The 19,216-nt window shown below is 44.4% G+C and overlaps 1 protein-coding gene across 2 annotated transcripts in view; it reads right to left on the bottom strand.

Annotated features, from left to right (window-relative positions):
• Positions 1–19,216, bottom strand: part of LOC147116390 (protein-glutamine gamma-glutamyltransferase 2-like) — a 35,431-nt gene that overhangs the window by 12,730 nt on the left and 3,485 nt on the right. For both annotated transcript variants that reach the window (XM_085991265.1, XM_085991266.1), the window contains exons 2-8: positions 18,964–19,143; positions 18,223–18,465; positions 13,469–13,587; positions 13,231–13,359; positions 11,777–11,954; positions 10,536–10,677; positions 9,058–9,161 (exon numbers count right to left, since the gene is read on the bottom strand). In XM_085991265.1, the coding sequence (XP_085847391.1) occupies positions 9,058–9,161; positions 10,536–10,677; positions 11,777–11,954; positions 13,231–13,359; positions 13,469–13,587; positions 18,223–18,465; positions 18,964–19,143 (1,095 nt within the window). The remainder of the gene's footprint in view (positions 1–9,057; positions 9,162–10,535; positions 10,678–11,776; positions 11,955–13,230; positions 13,360–13,468; positions 13,588–18,222; positions 18,466–18,963; positions 19,144–19,216) is intronic.

Below are 19,216 nucleotides of genomic sequence, written 5' to 3'. Positions count from 1 at the left end.
GTTCGGAGCAGGACTGGCAGATACCCTACGGGACAAATTTGTCTGTGGACTCCTGAGTGAAGGAACCCAGAAGAGGTTACTCTCAGAGAAAGAGCTGACGCTAGATAAGGCTTTCAGCGTGGCAGTATCGTACGAAGCAGCAGCAAGGGGAGCTGCGGAAATACAGCAAAAGCCACAGGAATACGGCACCCATGAAATGACACGGGGATTTGAAAAATGTTATCGCTGCGGCAGAACAACCCATGACCAGAAGGACTGCTGGTCCAAAGACAAAATATGCAGGCAATGCGGAAAGATGGGACACATTGCACGAGTTTGCAGGTCTGGGAAGAAGACTAATGACAACAAAAAGGCTACTAAGGAACAGTACAGGAAAGTATAAAAGATGACGGACAGTAGTTCCGAAGACCAGATGAGCGATAGTGAATCCGGGAACAAGAGACTAAGCTGTCTCAAACTTCACAACGTAATCGCAAAAGAGGATCACCGAACCATTTGGGTCACCCTCACGATAGCAGGGTCCCAAGTCAAAATGGAACTGGATACAGGATCAGCTCTGACCGTCATGAATTGACGAGACTACGAGCGGCTATTCTCACACATACCCTTGAAAGAGACATCCATTGTCTTGAAGACGTATACGGGGCAAAAAGTATACCCCAGAGGAAAAATAAGGGTGCCTGTCGAATACAACGGCAAGGAAATACAGAAATTGTATCTGTACATACTGCAAGATGGTGGACCACCGTTATTGGGACGTGAATGGATCAGAAAGATAAGTTTAGACTGGCACTCCATTCAGGCACTGACGGTGGCTGGTAAAAAGGATGACGACGTTACTCCTGGACGATTGTCAACAATCTTAGCTAACGCCAAAGAGGTATTTCAACAAGAACTGGGAACTCTTAAAGGCGTAACAGCCTCGATAAAAATAGAAGAGAATGCAATTCCCAAGTTTTTCAAAGCAAGACCGGTACCATATGCAATTCGCCCAGCCGTCAAGGCAGAGCTGGAGAATCTGGAGAATGCAGGCGTGTTATCTAAGGTAGACTGGAGCGAGTGGGCGACACCCATCGTTCCTGTCATGAAGAAAACGTTAAACAATAAGTCTGAGGAGCCAAGGAAGGTTCGCATCTGTGGGGACTTCAAGGTGACGGTGAACCCAGTCCTTCACACAGTACAGTATCCTCTTCCGAGGATAGAAGATATTTTCGCCTCACTATCTGGAGGGGAGCGTTTTACAAAAATTGACCTAGCACAAGCATATTTGCAGATGGAGGTTGAAGAATCCTCTAGGAAGTATCTCACGATTAACACTCACAAAGGTCTTTACCAGTATAATCGACTGGTATTCGGAGTAGCATCAGCTCCGGCGATATGGCAAAGAGCGATGGAACAAGTCCTGCAAGGGATTCCGGGGACTCAGTGTTACTTGGACGACATCTTAGTGACAGGTGAAGATGACAGTGAACACCTTGCCAACCTAGAGCAGGTGCTCACTAGACTAAGAGAACATGGGCTACGAGCCAATCGCCCCAAGTGCGAGTTTTTTAAGAAACAGATATCGTATTGTGGCCACGTGATTGATGAAGAGGGGTTACATAAGTCCCCTGACAAAATTGAAGCGGTAGTTAAGGCTCCAGCGCCTGAAAATGTGTCGCAACTGAGGTCATTCCTCGGATTGGTGAATTACTACCATAAGTTTTTGCCGAATTTGTCCACAATTCTGCACCCACTGAACACCCTACTACAAACGGGAGTAGCATTGAAATGGAGCGATGAATGTAAGCGGGCCTTTCAGAAGAGTAAGGATCTAATCACTTCAAGAGAAGTATTGGCTCACTACAACCCATCACTACCAATAAGATGGCGTGTGATGCGTCTCCCTACGGCATTGGAGCGGTACTGTTACATAAATTCCTTGATGGTTCAGAGAGGCCGATAGCTTTTGCGTCACGCTCGTTAACTTCAGCCGAGCGTAACTATGCCCAGATTGACAGAGAGGCCCTCAGCCTGGTGTGGGGGGTGAAGAAGTTCAATCACTACCTGCACGGTCAGAAATTTACTCTACTAACTGATCATCAACCTCGTCTCCATTTTCAACCCTCAGAAGGGCGTCCCGATAATGACGGCACAATGGCTACAGAGGTGGTCCCTTTTCCTAGGGGCACACCAATATGACATCGAGTACAAAGGAACTAAACAGCATGGGAATGCTGATGGGTTGTCGCGCCTACCGTTGCCGACGGTGGAAGAAGCACCTGCAGTGGATCCAGTGGAGATATTCCACTCGACCATAGTCGAATGTCTCCCTGTGACGAATGCAAACATAGAAAAGGAAACACGAAATGACCCGACACTCTCCTGGGTCTATGATTTAACGGTGAAGGGATGGCCAACACATGGCGAACCACTGCTGCCAGCATTCTCGCCGAGAAGAGAACAGCTGTCAGTGTGCAGAGGAACCTTGATGTGTGGATCCAGAGTAGTAATTCCACCCAAATTGAAGGATAGAGTGCTCAATGAGCTTCATGAGGGTCATCTGGGAGGGGTAAAAATGAAGAACTTAGCCAGAGCATTTGTGTGGTGGCCGGGAATCGATAGATGACCAAGAGCTGTACAGGATGCCAGAAGGTCCAAAACGCCCCACCACAAGCCCCTCTACATCCATGGGAGTGGCCCTCATCTCCATGGCAAAGGGTGCACATTGATTTTGCTGGTCCATTTATGGACTCGATGTTTTTAATTGCGGTGGATGCACATTCAAAGTGGCCAGAGGTAATAAAAATGTCCTCAACCACCACAGAAAAAACTATCACAGTCTTACAAACCATATTCGCCAGAAATGGGCTGCCTGAACAGGTTTGCTCCGACAATGGACCACAGTTTGTGTCTGAAGAGTTCCGGAGGTTCTTAAAGAACAATGGTGTTAAGCATTACACATCCGCCCCATATCATCCAGCCACCAATGGATTGGCTGAGAGGTTCGTTCAAACATTCAAGAAGGCTATCAAGGCAATGTGTAATGAAGACATACCCCTACAACACAAGGTGGATAACTTCTTGTTTGCCTACCGGAATGCGACACATGCGGTTACCAACCAAACTCCAGCCATGATGTTCTTCAATCGAAGACTACGATGCCGCTTGGATTTGGTTAAGCCAAACATCAGAAGAGATGTGGAGAACAGGCAGTTTCAGAATATGAATGAAAGGCCGACCAGGAGTTTTAAGATAGGTCAACCAGTTTTGGCCCGGGACTACCGCACAGAGAAATGGCAGCCAGGAACGATCTGTACACGGCAAGGACCTCTAATGTATACCGTGGACGTTGGAGAGAGCATTGTAAGACGCCATGCTGACCAGATTCTAGAGTCACTGGAAAACGTCAATTCCACACCACGATCCGATACACCTGGTGATGAACCCGAAGTACCAATTGCATCTACCTCAGAATCGGTGATATTGGAAGCAGACGAACCAAACAACGACGTTGATCCCGAATCAACTTTGCCAGAAGAACCTGATACCCCAAAGAGGCGTTATCCAGACAGAATCAGGAAGCCTCCTCAAAGACTGAACTTATAATTGCTTAACTTCAACTAATGTATCTAGCAACTGTAATTGTAAATATGTTATTTAATTATTAATCGAATGTTATGTACTGTTTAGCTAAAAGGGGAGGAATTGTAATGTATGTACTTTGCAGAAGGAACTATATTCTGCAGCCCCTGTATACTGCAGTACCAGTAGTGACCACCCCTGTATATAAGCCTGTGTAGTAACTTTTGCATAGTAGTTCCAGGTTGTCTCCACTCAGTAAAGACCTGTTATAACCAACTCCTGCAGTCCGTGTCTCAATTATACACGGACATAATACGACCCGAACAGAGATCAGCTCATAAAATGAAGAAAGGCCAATTGGTGAGATACTGGAGTGCTGCTGGTGCCCATGGACCCTGTACCCAGCATGTATCTTCAGGAGAAGGAGGGAGAAAATGGACATAAAAATCCTAAACTGCGAACATTAATATCTCAAACTTAAAACGTAAAATAAAACATTCCGTACAATGTCAAGTAGTTACCTCATACTGTAACAGAAGTGTACGAAATTATGAAAACATTTGAGAGGGCAAATAGTGAAAGATTATTTCTAATGGTAGGCAATGAAGGGCATAAATGCAGTAAATGTACCATCAACACAAAAGAGGAGATTGAGAAAAAATGTTATTACAACTTCGGATTTACCACAAGTGGCTCATAAAGCCAAGGCAATTATAGCGCTTAAAAAGAAATTAGATAAACACTTGAAGAAAAATCCTTAAAAGGTACAAGAGCAGTTAGCTGTGATGTGCAGCTAGCAGTGACACAGGGCGGACAACCCAAATGGCAGCTTCTCTGCTAAAATTTCTATGATTCCATAATTTGTTTTTGGTGAGCGAGTGTCTCCTCTTCCACACTTATCACTGTGGACACACTGAGGCACTTCCCAGTGCATGTGGGATTATTACTTCAAGCTGAATATTTTAACCAGTTTCAGGCCACTTTGATTTTAGGACATAGGCTACAGCACCTCAAATAAAATTGTAATATAAATATATATTGTTATCTAGACCCCCAGTAAATGTCCTCGATAGGTCGAGCAGCCTTTAATTTTCAGTTAGATAACCAATATTCTTCAGTGCCCCTGGGCCAGGGAGGCGGTGGAGAAAATGATCATCCAGGGGTTTCAGCTCCAGATTGGTCTCCAGTGAATGTTGCTGGGGAAGTGCAGATATCTGAAGGGGACAGGATTGGTTTAGCTCAGATTTGTGTAGCCTGGCGACAGACAATGTTAAGGCTCATAGCTGAAAAATGACTATTTGGGCAAGGTGCTAGAGGACCAGTGGTCCCTGTGAACCCCACCCCAGCATAAGTCAGTGCCTTCAGCAGACGGGGAGCAGAAAATTGGGGAAATACCTTAAAACTTTTAAGGATCATCAATCTACAATATAGGGTGTAGCACAGATTCACCAGAATGATATTGGGTGTACCATCTACAAGATCCACTGCAGCAACTCGCCATGGCTTCTTCGACAGCACTTCCCAAATCCACGACCTCTACCACTAGCCAATGTCCCAAAGTCCTCCATCACCATCCCTGGGTATGTCCTGTCCCACCGGCAGGACAGACCCACCAGGGGTGGCGGCACAGTGGCATACAGTCAGGAAGGAGTGGCCATGGGAGTCCACAACATTGACTCCGGACCCCATGAAGTCTCATGGCTTCAGGTCAAGCATGGGCAAGGAAACTTCCTGCTGATTACCACCTACCGCCCTCCCTCAGCTGATGAATCAGTACTCCTCCATGTTGAACACCACTTGGAAGAAGCACTGAGAGTAGCAAGGGCACAGAATGTACTCTGGGTGGGGAACTTCAATGTCCATCACCAAGAGTGGCTCGGTAGCACCACTACTGACCAAGCTGGCCGAGTCCTGAAATACATAACTGCCAGTCTGGACCTGCAACAGATGGTGAGAGAACCAACACGAGGAAAAAACCTACTTGATCTCGTCCTTACCAATCTACCTGTCGCAGATGCATCTGTCCATGACAGTATTGGTAGCAGTGACCACCGCACAGTCATTGTGGAAACGAAGTCCCATCTTCACACTGAGGACACCCTCCATCGTGTTGTGTGGCACTACCACCGTGGTAAATGGGACAGATTCAAAACAGATCTAGCAGCTCAAAACTGGGCATCCATGAGGCGCTGTGGGCCATCAGCAGCAGCAGAATTGTATTCCACCACAATCTGCAACCTCGTGGCCCGGCATATCCCTCACTCTACCATTACCACCAACCCTGGTTCAATAAGGAGTATAGAAGAGCATGCCAGGAGCAGCACCAGGCATACCTAAAAATGAGTTGCCAACCTGGGGAAGCTGCAACACAGGACTACATGCATGCTAAAAAGCGGAAGCAGCATGCTATAGACAGGGCTAAGCGATCCCACAATCAACGGATCAGATCAAAGCTCTGCAGTCCTGCCACATCCAGTTGTAAATGGTGGTGGACCATTAAACAACTAATAGGAGCAGGCGGCTCCATGAATATCCCCATCCTCAATGATGGTCGAGCCCAGCATGTGAGTGCAAAAGACAAGGCTGACGCATTTGCAACCATCTTCAGCCAGAAGTGCCGAGTGGATGATCCATACCGGCCGCCTCCCGAGGTCCCCACCATCACAGAAGCCAGTCTTCAGCCAATTTGATTCACTCCACGTGATATCAAGAAACGGCTGAGCATACTGGATACAGCAACGGCTATGGGCCCCGACAACATCCCGGCTATCGTGCTGAAGACTTGTGCTCCAGAACTAGCCACGTCTCTAGCCAAGCTGTTCCAGTACAGCTACAACACTGGCATCTATCCGACAATGTGAAAAGCTGCCCAGGTATGTCCTGTCCACAAAAAGCAGGAGAAATCCAACCCAGCCAATTACTGCCCCATCAGTCTACTGTCAATCATCAGCAAAGTGATGGAAGGTGTCATCAACAGTGCTATCAAGCCACACTTACTCACCAATAACCTGCTTACTGATGCCCAGTTTGGGTTCCGCCAAAACCACGCGGCTCCCGACCTCATTATAGCCTTGGTCCAAACATGGACAAAGGAGCTGAATTCCAGAGGCGAGGTGAGAGTAACTGCCCTTGACATCAAGGCAGTATTTGACCGAGTGTGGTGTCATGAATCTTATCATGACTCATGAAATAACACTGGGCAGCCAGCTGGTGGCGCCGTCCAAGGAGTATAAATACTTGGGCGTGGGCCCAGCTTGCTCAGGATGTTTCTATAACCAGGAACTAGTGATGTAACTAGAAATCTCATGGTTTTGAAACAGTTGATTAAAGCCTTGTTTTATACTCAAACCAAGTGCCCAGTAGTCTTTTTACATAATGTGGCATCAAGGAGCCCTAGTAAAACTGAAGTCAATGGGAAGCGGGGGGGGAAACGCTCCACTGGCTGGAGTCATACCTAGCACAAAGGAAGATTGTTGTGGTGGTTGAAGGTCAATCATCGCAGCCCGAGGACATCGCTGCAGGAGTTCCACAGGGCAGTGTCCCAGGCCCAACCATCTTCAGCTGCTTCATCAATGACCTTCCCTCCAACATAAGGTCAGAAATGGGGATGTTCGCTGATGATTGCACAGTGTTCAGCACCATTCACAACTCCTCAGATAATGAAGCAGTCCATGCGCGCATGCAACAAGACCTGGACAACGTTCAGGTTTGGGCTGATAAGTGGCAGGTAACATTCACGCCACAGAAGTGCCAGGCAATGACTATCTCCAACAAGCGAGAGTCTAACCATCGCCCCTTGACATTCAACGGTATTACCATCGCCGAATCCCCCACCATCAACATCCTGAGGGTCACCATTGACCAGAAACTTAACTGGACCAGCAACATAAATACTGTGGCAACAAGAGCAGATCAGAGGCTAGGTATTCTGTGGCGAGTGTCACACCTCCTGACTCCCCAAAGCCTTTCCACCTCTACAAGGCACAAGTAAGGAGTGTGATGGAATACTCTCCACTTGCCTGGACGAGTGCAGCTCCAACAACACTCAAGCAGCTCGACACCATCCAGGACAAAGCAGCCCGCTTGATTGGCACCCCATCCACCACCTTAAACATTCACTCCCTCCACCACCGACGTACCGTGGCTGCAGTGTGTACCATCTACAAGATGCACTGCAGCAACTTGCCAAGGCTTCTTCGGCAGCACCTCCCAAACCTGCAACCTCTACCACTTAGAAGGACAAGGACAGCAGGTGCATGGGAACACTACCACCTCCAAGTTCCCCTCCAAGTCACACACCAGAAGTATATTGCCGATCCTTCATCGTTGCTGGGTCAAAATCCTGGAACTCCCTCCCTAACAGCACTGTGGGAGTACCTTCACCACACAGACTGCAGCGGTTCAAGAAGGCGGCTCACCACCACCTTCTCAAGGGCAATTAGGGATGGGCAATAAATGCTGGCCTTGCCAGTGACGCCCACATCCCATAAAAAAACGAATTAAAAAAAATGGACAATGGCAGCAGCCGCCTGGGAACACCATAACCTCCAAGTTCCCCTCCAAGTTATACACTATCCTGGCTTGGAAATATATCGCCGTTCCTTCATAGTCACTGGGTCAAAATCCTGGAACTCCCTCCCTAACAGCACTGTGGGAGTAACTTCACCGCACAGACTGCAGCGGTTCAAGACGACAGCTCACCACCACCTTCTCAAGGACAATTAGGGATGAGCAATAAAATGCTGGCCTTGCCAGCGACATCTACATCCCAGGAATGAATTTAAAAAATACTGAGGCTAAAAAGGTTAAATTATGAGGACAGGTTGCATAGACTAGGCTTGTATTCCCTTGAGTATAGAAGGTTAAGGGGTGATCTAATGGAGCTGCTTAAGACGATTAAAGGATTGGATAGGGTAGATAGAGAGAAAGTATTTCCTCTGGTGGGAGAGTCCAGAAAGAAAGAGGAATAAGCTTAAAATTAGAGCTAGGCCGTTCAGGGGTAATGTCATGAAGCACTTCTTCATACAAAGGGTAGTGGAAATCTGGAACTCTATTCCCCCAAAAAGCTGTTGAGGATGGGGGTCAACTGAAAATGTCAAAAGTGAGATTTATCGATTTTTGTTAGGCAAAGGTATTAAGGGATATGGAACCAAGGCAGGTTGACAGAGTTAAGATACAGATCAGCCATGATCTAATTGAATGGCAGAACAGGCTTGAGGGGCTGAATGGGTCACTCCTGTTCCTATGTTTCTAATATCTTGAGCGATAGGCTGCAGACGCAGAATGGATCCATGATTGAGGAATGGTGCAGTACTGTGAGTCAAGGTGATATTTCTTGAATCTCACATTCAGAGCTAAAGCAGGAATCAGGGTTCTGATTCTGCCCTGGTGAAGCATGATCTTCTTCTGATCCTTCTCACAGCCAGATACTAATTGATGTGGAGTCAGCCTGGACTATTATATAAAATTATTATAATTCAATTCTAATGTTACCGTCACTCCTTTCTTGTGGAGTAGGATCCAAGACTTGCCATCCTTCATAACCAGGGGGAAGGTCAGACCGGGTCATCCATGATTCCAGCCAGGAGTGGTAGTTCCTGTGTGCAACAGTGTATTAATGTGAAATCGTTGCAATAAAACTACACAACCTGATTAACCAGACATGCAGCAATGAAGATAAAGGAGTCATGAGCTGTCAAAATATTAAAACGTGATCTGACATCAAACAATAAAGATGTTGATTCAGACTTCTGGTGTTACAGATTTGAGATCTGGATCAGTCTGCTTACAGTAACTCTTCAAAGGTGTGTTTGTTTATAAAGACAGGTGCAAGCGTGGGTTGTCCCAACAGAGACATCATTCTCCAACATCAAAGGGAATCTCTCCAACACTAAGGTGACACCAAGGTGAGGAGTCTCCATCGTGCCAAAGCTGAGGGAGTCTCCCCAACACCAAAGCAGTAAGGGGGTGGTGAAGTCTCCCCTAAGCCAAGGTTAGAGAGAGAATCTCCAACATGAAGGTGGTGGGAGTGGGGGGGGGGGGGGGGGCACTGCTGGATCTCTCTTATACCAAGGTTGGGGGGGGGGGGGGGGAAAGGGGTGGTTCAGTCTCCCCTACACCAAGGTTAGACTCTCTAACATGAAGGTTGGGGGGAGGAGCGGGGTCTCTCCTATGCCAAGGTGGGGGGTGGGAAGTCTTCCCTATATCAACAACAACAAACAAACAAACTTGTATTTATATAGCATCTTTAACGTAGTAAAACGTCCCAAGGCGCTTTACAGGAGCGATTATCAAACAAAATTTGACACCGAGCCACATGGGAGATATTAGACCAGGTGACCAAAAGCTTGGTCAAAGAGGTAGGTTTTAAGGAGCGTCTTAAAGGAGGAAAGAGAGGTAGCGAGGCGGAGGGGTTTAGGGAGGGAATTCCAGAGCTTAGGGCCTAGGCAGCTGAAGGCATGGCCGCCAATGGTGGAGCGATTAAAGTCGTGGATGCTCAAGAGGGCAGAATTGGAGGCGCCTGAAGGTCTCTCAAACATGGTTGGGTGTCTGGAGTGTCTCCTCTGCCAAGGCCAGAGGGAGTCGCTCCAATAGGAAGGCTGGAGCAGGAGGATGGAGTCTCTCCAACACTAAAACCAGAGGATGTCTCTCTCTGACGCCAAGGCCAGAGGGCGTCTCACTCACTATTTTAATTTGGGGGTAAGCACGCTAGTTTCGCTTGTTGGGCCCTCGCTAAATGCTCTTTAAGACTGCGGAGGAGACCACAGACTAGAAATTATGACAAAACAAGGGGAAGAGTAAGAAAAAGGGAAATGGGATAAAGTAAATATTATTCTGAAACAAAAAACCCAAAGCACACAATACTGTGGAGATTGGCACTAAATTTATGTTCTTTCAGAACTGTGTCACAGCCATGGGTATATGCAGTGTCCATGAACGAGCACTGGAAGGTAATAATTACTAGCACATACCACACCATATCTTTCCTTTTTGAAGGCATGCGTGAGTAATCTTCACTACTGTAATACTGATCCACTTTGAGGTTGCCGTCAGTGTCATGAGCAGAGGAATAGTTTGTAACACAACGACTTGGGATCCCCAAGCACCTCAGAACTGGAAAACAAATGCAAGTATGGTGATGAATGAATTTCAATTAGCAATTCAAGGCACTGTCAATTTTGTAAGAGCTCATCAGGCTTCCCCCATGACTCATTCAGTAAAGCCATTGCCAGTGAGCAACTCAGTCATAAAGTCCAGGGAGGCCTGATGTTTGATCCCTGGACTGGGCATTGCTTGCTGATCTCAGTAGGGTGACTGTAGGAATGCTACAAATTGGTCTCAGCAACCTTGGGGAAAGGGAGGGAAGAAATAAGATCACTATCCATTGAGCTCCCTCGGGAGAAAGCCAGCGTGTGAATGCTGTGTAGGACAGGATCAGACTCTTGATGTTGACCTGATTATTTTAACAGGAACAAGAAGAATTTAGCATGAATGCGTCAAGTGCAATGAGGCCAGTCAGATTAGGACAAGTGATTTGTTGCAGTGTAACACAACTAACCAATCCTGTGAATTTCTAAACTTACACAGTGTGGAGTGCGAGGACAGCAATTCTACGTTAAAAAAAACCTAGACTAGGCGGACCTGAACAATTACACGTCACTTGCCACACTTTTGGGGGGTAGAAATTCGCCTTGAGCGGTAATGCAAAGCAGGTGGTATCGCATGGCCTGCCCTTAAGGCGCACCGCCTAATATTCAGTATCAATTACTTCAACAGAACTGAATATCGGGCGGGGCGTGTAACAGGCGGCCAATGCAATAACGCCTGCTTTGCGCTATCACCCAAGACAAATTTCTACTGTATGATGTACATGAAGGAGCAACGCAGTATCACCACAAATTTGTGTAGTGTGTCATTTTATTTGAATGCTTGTGTCAGGATGTTAATGGGAAGAACAGAAGAATCTTGGTGCACAGCTATTATGGGGTTCTGTCTGTGTAATGCATTCCACGCACTGTATTAGTTCTTACTTGTGAAGTTCCTCGAGGAGGAGGAGGAGGAGGAGGAGAAATAATTAAAATGTCTGACTGTGTTGAAGCAAACAAGTGCCTCCAACAGCAACAAACACAGCTTGCATTTAAAGAGCATCTTTAAAGTAGAAAAAGGTCCCAGGGTGCTTCAGAGAGGTGTGAGGAAGCTAGCAGGATCTTACCTGTGCAAGCTACAGCAGCAAAGACCCAGCACTGCCCATATCGTACTTTCTCAGCCCCAGAACTGCTCCACAGACGTAAAATCGGGAGACTCCCGGTCCATCTGGTGGGGGCGATCCCATCGGAGTAATTACCATCCCACCTTCCCAAAAGTACACCTTTATCATCATTTGCATTCACCTTTGGAGGGGAAAATAAAAAATCTAGTCTTCATTTCATTAATTTAATAAATAAATAAAATAAATAAAGCTAGAAGTATACACACAATCTTCTGTGAAAGAAAAGGTCTCTTGATGAAACCAGAGCTTTAGTTAAGCAAATTTAATATCCAAATCACTTTGACAAAGAGGCAGTTTGGATAAAGGGAACCAGAAATGGGTTACATTATATATATATAATATATATATTTTAAATTAATAATAATAATGCAGGTGGCTTTATCCATTAACAAGAAAAGCAGAACTTGCCTGTGCCAGTGTTGGGTAATATCTACGGTCGACTTCTCTTGGCTACAGTCAGTCTCAGATTGTGTACAGTATGCAATACATGCCAAACTTTAGCTGGGCCTTTTTGGGTCATTAAAAAGGACCCTTTATGCTTAAAGGTCTTGGATTTACATGGTGTTTAACACTTGGGAAAAGGTTGTAAATGCTAGTGTTGAGTCAGACAACCCTTACCTTATTTTGCAGCTGGTCCAGGACATAGTTGACTGGCTACGTAGCTCATGATTGATACTAATAAGAGACAAACTTTCCTCTGTGCATAACTTCTAATGAATTGTTTCCTCTGTAAGCTAGTTAGTTTTAATGTTACAAACAACATTAAAATGAACACACAGAGGACAGCAGCAGGGATAACGGCCAAAATGAACGCAGCAAAAGCTAAGCTTTCATCAGCTTCAAGAACAAGAAACAGTTCTTCGCTATGGTCCTGTGCTATAGAGCGGTGAGGTTTACACTAGCAATTTCACAAGATAGAGGTTCATCTTTCAGCCATGCCATTGAAAGGTGGTGACAATAGGGATAATGGGAAAAATAAATATGTTTGACAGGCTAGTCACCTTGTGCAGACAATTGCAGCTTGGCATTGGCAAAGGCCTCTTTGATAGGTCAACTGCTGGGGAATGGATTGTAGCATGGTGGGGGGGGGGGGGGGGGTGGAAAGAGAAAAAGGAACCAAAAATGGGGGAAAGGGCAGGGGAACTGTTCACCACAAGTATCCAGCCCCCTACCCAAATTTAATTTATATTTTACAAACGTCAGATACAATTGTTTTTGCAGCTAGATTAAATCGAGACTATACCTGTTGTGTTGGGTTGAATGAGATAATGTTGTATTCTCAACACAGAGGCCAGAACAACAGACTTCACTTAATGTGGCCATTTTACCAGGTAACAATGTCCCCTTAAAACAAAACACACATTTACATAAACAATATCAGACATCTCCGAGCTCACCATAGCAGTCACTGTTCTGCTGATATATATAGGATCGTTTCTCCTCTGAGCATCAGCCAATGGATTTTTCAGAGTAGATAGACTGTTGTCCAAAATTTGAAAGCAAATATCGATGACATCTTTTTCAAACTGTAAAAACAGAACACAAAATGGCACCAAGTCTCAGAGCAACGGTGATAAAAATAAATAAATAAATAAATGGTGAGTAGATTGTGAAAAACTTAAAAGGTTATATTACTTGTCCAAAATTCCACGGTAGTGAATAGATGTTGGCATGTGAGCCGTGATAGAGCAGTCCGTTCTCATTCAGAATGTACTCCTGCAGCAGGTCCTCATCAGGCAGGTACACAGCATCCTCTGAGGGGATAGGCAAATTAAATTCCAAACTATGTTACATTCATCCTTTTAAGTGCTTCGTTTCGTTTGCACTTTATTGACCACAAATGCATGTTAGAAGTATGCTCACGGACCAGCTCCCCAGTGGCTCACTGGGTTAATGCACCACCCGGGCTCAATCTCTGGTCTCTACTGAGTTAGCGCATCTCCTGGTTACCATTGGGGGTGTTACAATTGAACGGCGCAACCCTGGGCTGGATGGAGGAAACATAATAAGCAGGGTTCTTGTTCCTGATTGCTAGCTATTTACTCTGGCTGGAAAATGTGCCCATCACCCAGTGCAGTTATTTCAAAATCCTCATCTATGTTTTGAAATGCCTCCTTGTTCTCACTTCACCCTGCCCCTGCAAACTCTTCCTGGCTCATTCTGGTCTTACAACTCTGATCAACTCTACATTCCCTCCCTCCTTCCCCATCACCATTGATGACAGAGCCTTCAGCCACCTCGCTCCACACAGTCAAACTCCCTCCCTAAACCCCTCTGCCTTGCTAAATGTCTCCCCACCTTCAAAAGCCTCTTTAAAACCTGCCTCTTCGACCGTGCTTTTAGCCACTTATGCTAATTATTCTCTATATTCCAACTCAGGTTCAGCCTCCACTTTGTCAGATATCTTGGGGCGTTTTGCTGCATTATAGGGGATATGCAAGTGCAACTTGCTGTTGTTGCAGTCACATAGAATGTGCTAGCTTGTGCAAAAAGTTGAAAGTTGCCCAGTTTTTTTAAGCCCAATAAATGCGGTCTGTTTGTAATAAATTATTCCTCCTCAGGTTAGTAGTTTATCACTGCATCTTTCAACTTATAGCACTGGTGATGTAAAGGCTTTGCTATATCCCAAAAGGGCAGAGTTGCTTAAATTAATAGGATCTGTGCCCAAATGATTTGCTAAGTTGCCATCTTTAATCCACTGATGGCAACCATTTACCACCGAGTTAATGATCAGAAAATGCGACGTGGCATTAGTACCATCAAACCGGGTTTAATGCCGAGATCCATGGCATGTCTGGCATTAAACTTAGTGTAAAAATTAGATACACTTCGAAAATAAGGCCCTTAAGTCACTTGAGGATTACAAGGTACTTGTCACTCACAAATATTCTGAGTATTCCACTGTTCCCTGTTGCATAAATTCTCTCTCTCTCTATATATATATATATATATATATATATATATATATATATATATATATTAGAGAAAGAAATAGTAAAATGAAAACTAGTCAAGTTCTTGGCATGACCAGACCATTTTTTTACATAAAGGAAATGTTTAGAATGACTTATTTTTATGGAAAGCTGCAATGTGTGAAAGAGTGTGCTGTGCAGATTTGATTGTGGGTACTTTTAGAATCTAGTATATTCCCGCAGACAGTAAGACTCTGTCTAATGACCTAGACATGTTTTCCAGAGCCATTTAACAGCACACAGTGAACACTGCACTTACATTCTCTGAAGATATGCACACAGATGCTAAGTAACGAATTGCATATCTCTTCTCTCAGTAATTTTATCAATGAAAAAAAAATTCAAACTCTTTCTTATGCAGTTATCATGAAACTAAATCAGCCTGTGAAATTTAATTTCACACAGCAATAGAGGCCACTCCTGTAAAGTATGTAACTAGCTTTCTACATCCCCCCCCCCACCCCCCGCGTTTCAAGCACCTTAGTTACCAGGATAGGCTCAAAGAGTTAGGACTCTGCACTTTAGAGAACCGTAGACTTAAGAAATAGAATCTGTTTGTGTAGAGTTTGTTTCAACTGAATAGATTAGGGAAGGCCAGGGGTCACAACCTCAAGTTATGTAAAGCCAGAACTAGATTAGATGTTAAGACATGGTTCTTTTCCCAGAGACCTGTGGGACAGGCTGGATGGACCAGTGGGTCTTTTCCTGTCCATCGTTGACAATATGTTTGTATGTCTTACCCAGTCATTAAGGGAATCCGTAGACCAGAGAATGCGCCAGTAACAAACTAGCGGTGTGCTTTTTGGAGGAAGGAGAATGCTGGTTATGTGACAAGACACAAGAATATTACTTGAATATCAAGTATGTGCTACATCTTCTGACAAACTCACTGCCTTATTTACTTCTTCCTAGTCAATCTCCCGTGGCATGGCACACGGGGAGTCAAGACCAAGGTTAGTCTCAAGTGAATTGGGGTTAGCTGGGGATAATTGGACCAGGGTGTCCAAACTAAATTCAGTCCCCATTTTAAAGTTCTACATTGTCATTTTTATATTTTTCCTTATAAATTCCTATCTCCACATTTATAATGGAAATCTACGCACCTAAACTTGTATTGTAATTACACCCTCCCACCAATGGTGGCGCTGCAGTGCATCCACACAGGTGGGGTGCTCAGAGTGTAATTACAGTGTGACAAGATATCACAGAGTTTCCATTATAAAAGTGGATGTATGACTTAATTATGGTTAAAGTTGACAGGATTTAAAAAAAAATAAAACATGATCCGATCTCTCCTGGCATTGCACATGAAGAGGCAACACCAGGAGTCAGATTTGAGTCATGATTGTGACGGCACAGTCCAGGAAATATGATGAATGGACCAGGCAAAGTATAGAAGCTGTGGTGACATCATAAATATCAGAACGGAAGCCCCAAAGGGTAGCCCTACAGCACAAAACCTTTTGAATGGCTTTCTAATAGGAGATGGGTACAGTGAAATAATTTTTCGATGAATTATTTCAGCCTTTATATGTTTCTTACCATATGAATTGTGTTTTTCAGGTTTCTGTGGTTGCCAGACCAAGAAACAACATGGCTAACAGAATTTGGGAAAAAATTGTTTGGGTGATTTGATTGGACAGTTGTGTGGTACATGCCAGTTCACAAATAGTAGATTTGAAAATTAAAAAAAAAAATCAAGGATCTGATTGCTTGATTTTCCGGTTACTCATTCCTCAAATGGTACTTTTTACTACTTTTGATTTGTTCATAATTAGTCACAGATTGATAACTTAGCAGAGAAGTGGTTATTTGAGCCAATTATGGATTTTTGCCATATGGATGTGTGACGCTTTGGAAGTGTCGCTCTATAAGCACAGGCTAGGCAAAGACATTTAATTATATAGATACTCAAATCTTTCCTTTTTTTCTTATTGGTGAACTCTCTCATTTGGAGTCTGCATCTTCTATTCCTGCTCTTAGGTTTTGTTGTGTAAGGTTTATAAGAGTTTATTTGATTGTGACACTGAACCTCAGCTGTATTGTGTCAGCTTGGCTCAGTGGTAGCACTCTCACCTCTGAGTCAGAAGGCTGTTGGTTCAAGCCCTACTCAGGACTTAAGCACATCATCTGGGCTGGCAGTTCATTGTCGGAGGTGCAGCCTTTCAGAGGCCCTGTCTGCCAACATTACCAAATGGACTAAGTGGTAATTTCTATTTGTGGGACTTTGTTGTGCACACATTGGCTGCCTTGATTACCTATAAAACGACAGTGACTATACTTGGAAAGTAACTCACTGGCTGTGAAATGCTTTGGGACACCCTAAGGATGTGCAAAATAAATGCATATTCTTACTTTCTTCAATGTTGTCATCATCCTACAGGAAAAGGGTGTTCTACTGAAACAAATTCAGTAATGTTCTGTTTTACCAGGCTCACACCTCTCAAGTGCCACACAGTCACAGAACACTCCAAATGCCTGGCAGGAATTTCACCGTGGACTCCTCCCATTACAAATTGCCACCAAAACGTCCATATCAGCCCACCAGCCAAACTTATCTTTCCTAAAGTATCCCAGTTAAATCCTTGTTTATTCGTAGAGAAGCTCAGGCAAAAATATCCAGGCTCTATTTTGCACAGCTTATTATGAATGCGTTGGACATTTTAGTCACACAATACATATCGGATCTTTAAGTAACAAAGTGTGATTGGGTTATTCAGTTATGACGATCTGCTTATTATAGTGCAGTAATAGGACAGTGAACATTACCGTGCAATTATTAATGTTAACAAATGTTAACTTTCAGTCATTAAATTAACATTTACATTTTGATATTTACTCTGACCAGATACTAATAAACTAACAGATTAGAGTTAGAACAACACAGCTCAAGGTCATAGGTTTTCAAAGAATTGGTGGGGTTCGGAAGGTCTGTAAGATCATCAGGTTTCTGTCCCTATGGGACCCGCAATATTCTTTGCTGTAAGCACAATGCTGGGAGAATTCTGTATTCTATATTCTTTTGTATCACCGTTTTCCTTTGGGTAGTTGACACCCTCTTTCCAAATTTAGGTCGGGGTTCTTGGGGGTGAGTGGGTATTTGGAGGGGTCCCTGGGAATGTGTCAATATTTGCAGGGGTTCCCCCCAGAATGTGTCAATATATTTGGTGGGTCCCTAGGAATGTGCCAGTATTTGAAGGGGAAGTTCCCCCCAGAAAGTGTTAATATATTTAGCGTCACCCCGCCCACACACAGGGAAAAAATAAAAACCACTGATACACGCTTAAAAATGACTATTGTACATTTAACATAGGAATATTCCTTGGAGATAAATATCAATTGCTTTTAAAAAGTACTCATTTCAAAGATGAGCACGCATATATACTGTAATGTAAAGGCTAAGCGGGCAATTAATACCTTGATACCAGGGGTTGAAGAGAAGGTGAAATTCTCCTGCAGTGATCTGTTGAATGGATTCCCCTCCACTCGGGTAGAGTATCAGATAGATTTTATAGTGGCCGATGCAGGCACTGGGTGGACTGTGCACGGCCAGGTGGACATGTCCTGGAGTGGACTGCAAACTGAATGTCCATTTATCCCACTTCACCCTGGAGTTGAGCACTTTAATTCGAGTCCCGTCGGCTTCTGATGGTGCGGGTCCTGTACAGATAATCACAATTATCCAAGTACACTTGCAACATAATGGTCTAACTCGGGAGTTAAAATGGGGGTGAAAACTTTGCACTGAAAGTTAGTCAAATCTAGATTATCAAAGTTTGATTCGAAATTAAATTGGATTCAATCAATGATTTGATTTACATACTTTTTACGCGAGTCTATTTTAACTTAATGCTCTGTCATAATTTAATTATCCAGATGTTAAATTCATCATCCCTCCAATTCTCGCAGTTTGCAAGAATTGCTAGATCTATCTTTAAGCTAAATTACAATAGGACGGGAGAGAAGGCTACAAACACGAGGAGCCACAGATTAAACAAACACTAACGCTTTTCTAAACCAGACCCAGAAATAAATCACTGACATGGAAACTGGCCAGCCTGAAACTCCAAGCCAAAGGGAAGGTGTGCTGTGAACTTGAGTTTTAAACAGTGCAAGTGTCTGAACGAGTTAGTCCTGAAATGCAATCCCATCACAAACCTGTGTCCAGAAGGACTGCGAGCTGGTCTTCACCCTCCAGGAATGCTCGGTGTTTAAATTCCACAAACAGGCGGAATTCTTGTCCTCTCCGAACCAGCAGCCTGCCCGTGTCAATTTCGATGGTGTGATGCTCAGTGTTGTTGGCCTCACACTGCAAATCCACCGCCCCCAAGTACAGGTCTGCTATCGGAAAACATTCACCATTTAGGTTCAACTGTTCCAATCATATCAATCCATTCGTAAAAGTGGTTAC

Source organism: Somniosus microcephalus, chromosome 6, assembly GCF_052327205.1.
Source record: "Somniosus microcephalus isolate GS21.2 chromosome 6, FLI_Smic_1.0, whole genome shotgun sequence".
NCBI classification, from domain to species: Eukaryota; Metazoa; Chordata; class Chondrichthyes; order Squaliformes; family Somniosidae; genus Somniosus; species Somniosus microcephalus.
Note: the sequence above shows the minus strand (reverse complement) of the source record. Positions and strands in the feature narration are given on the sequence as shown.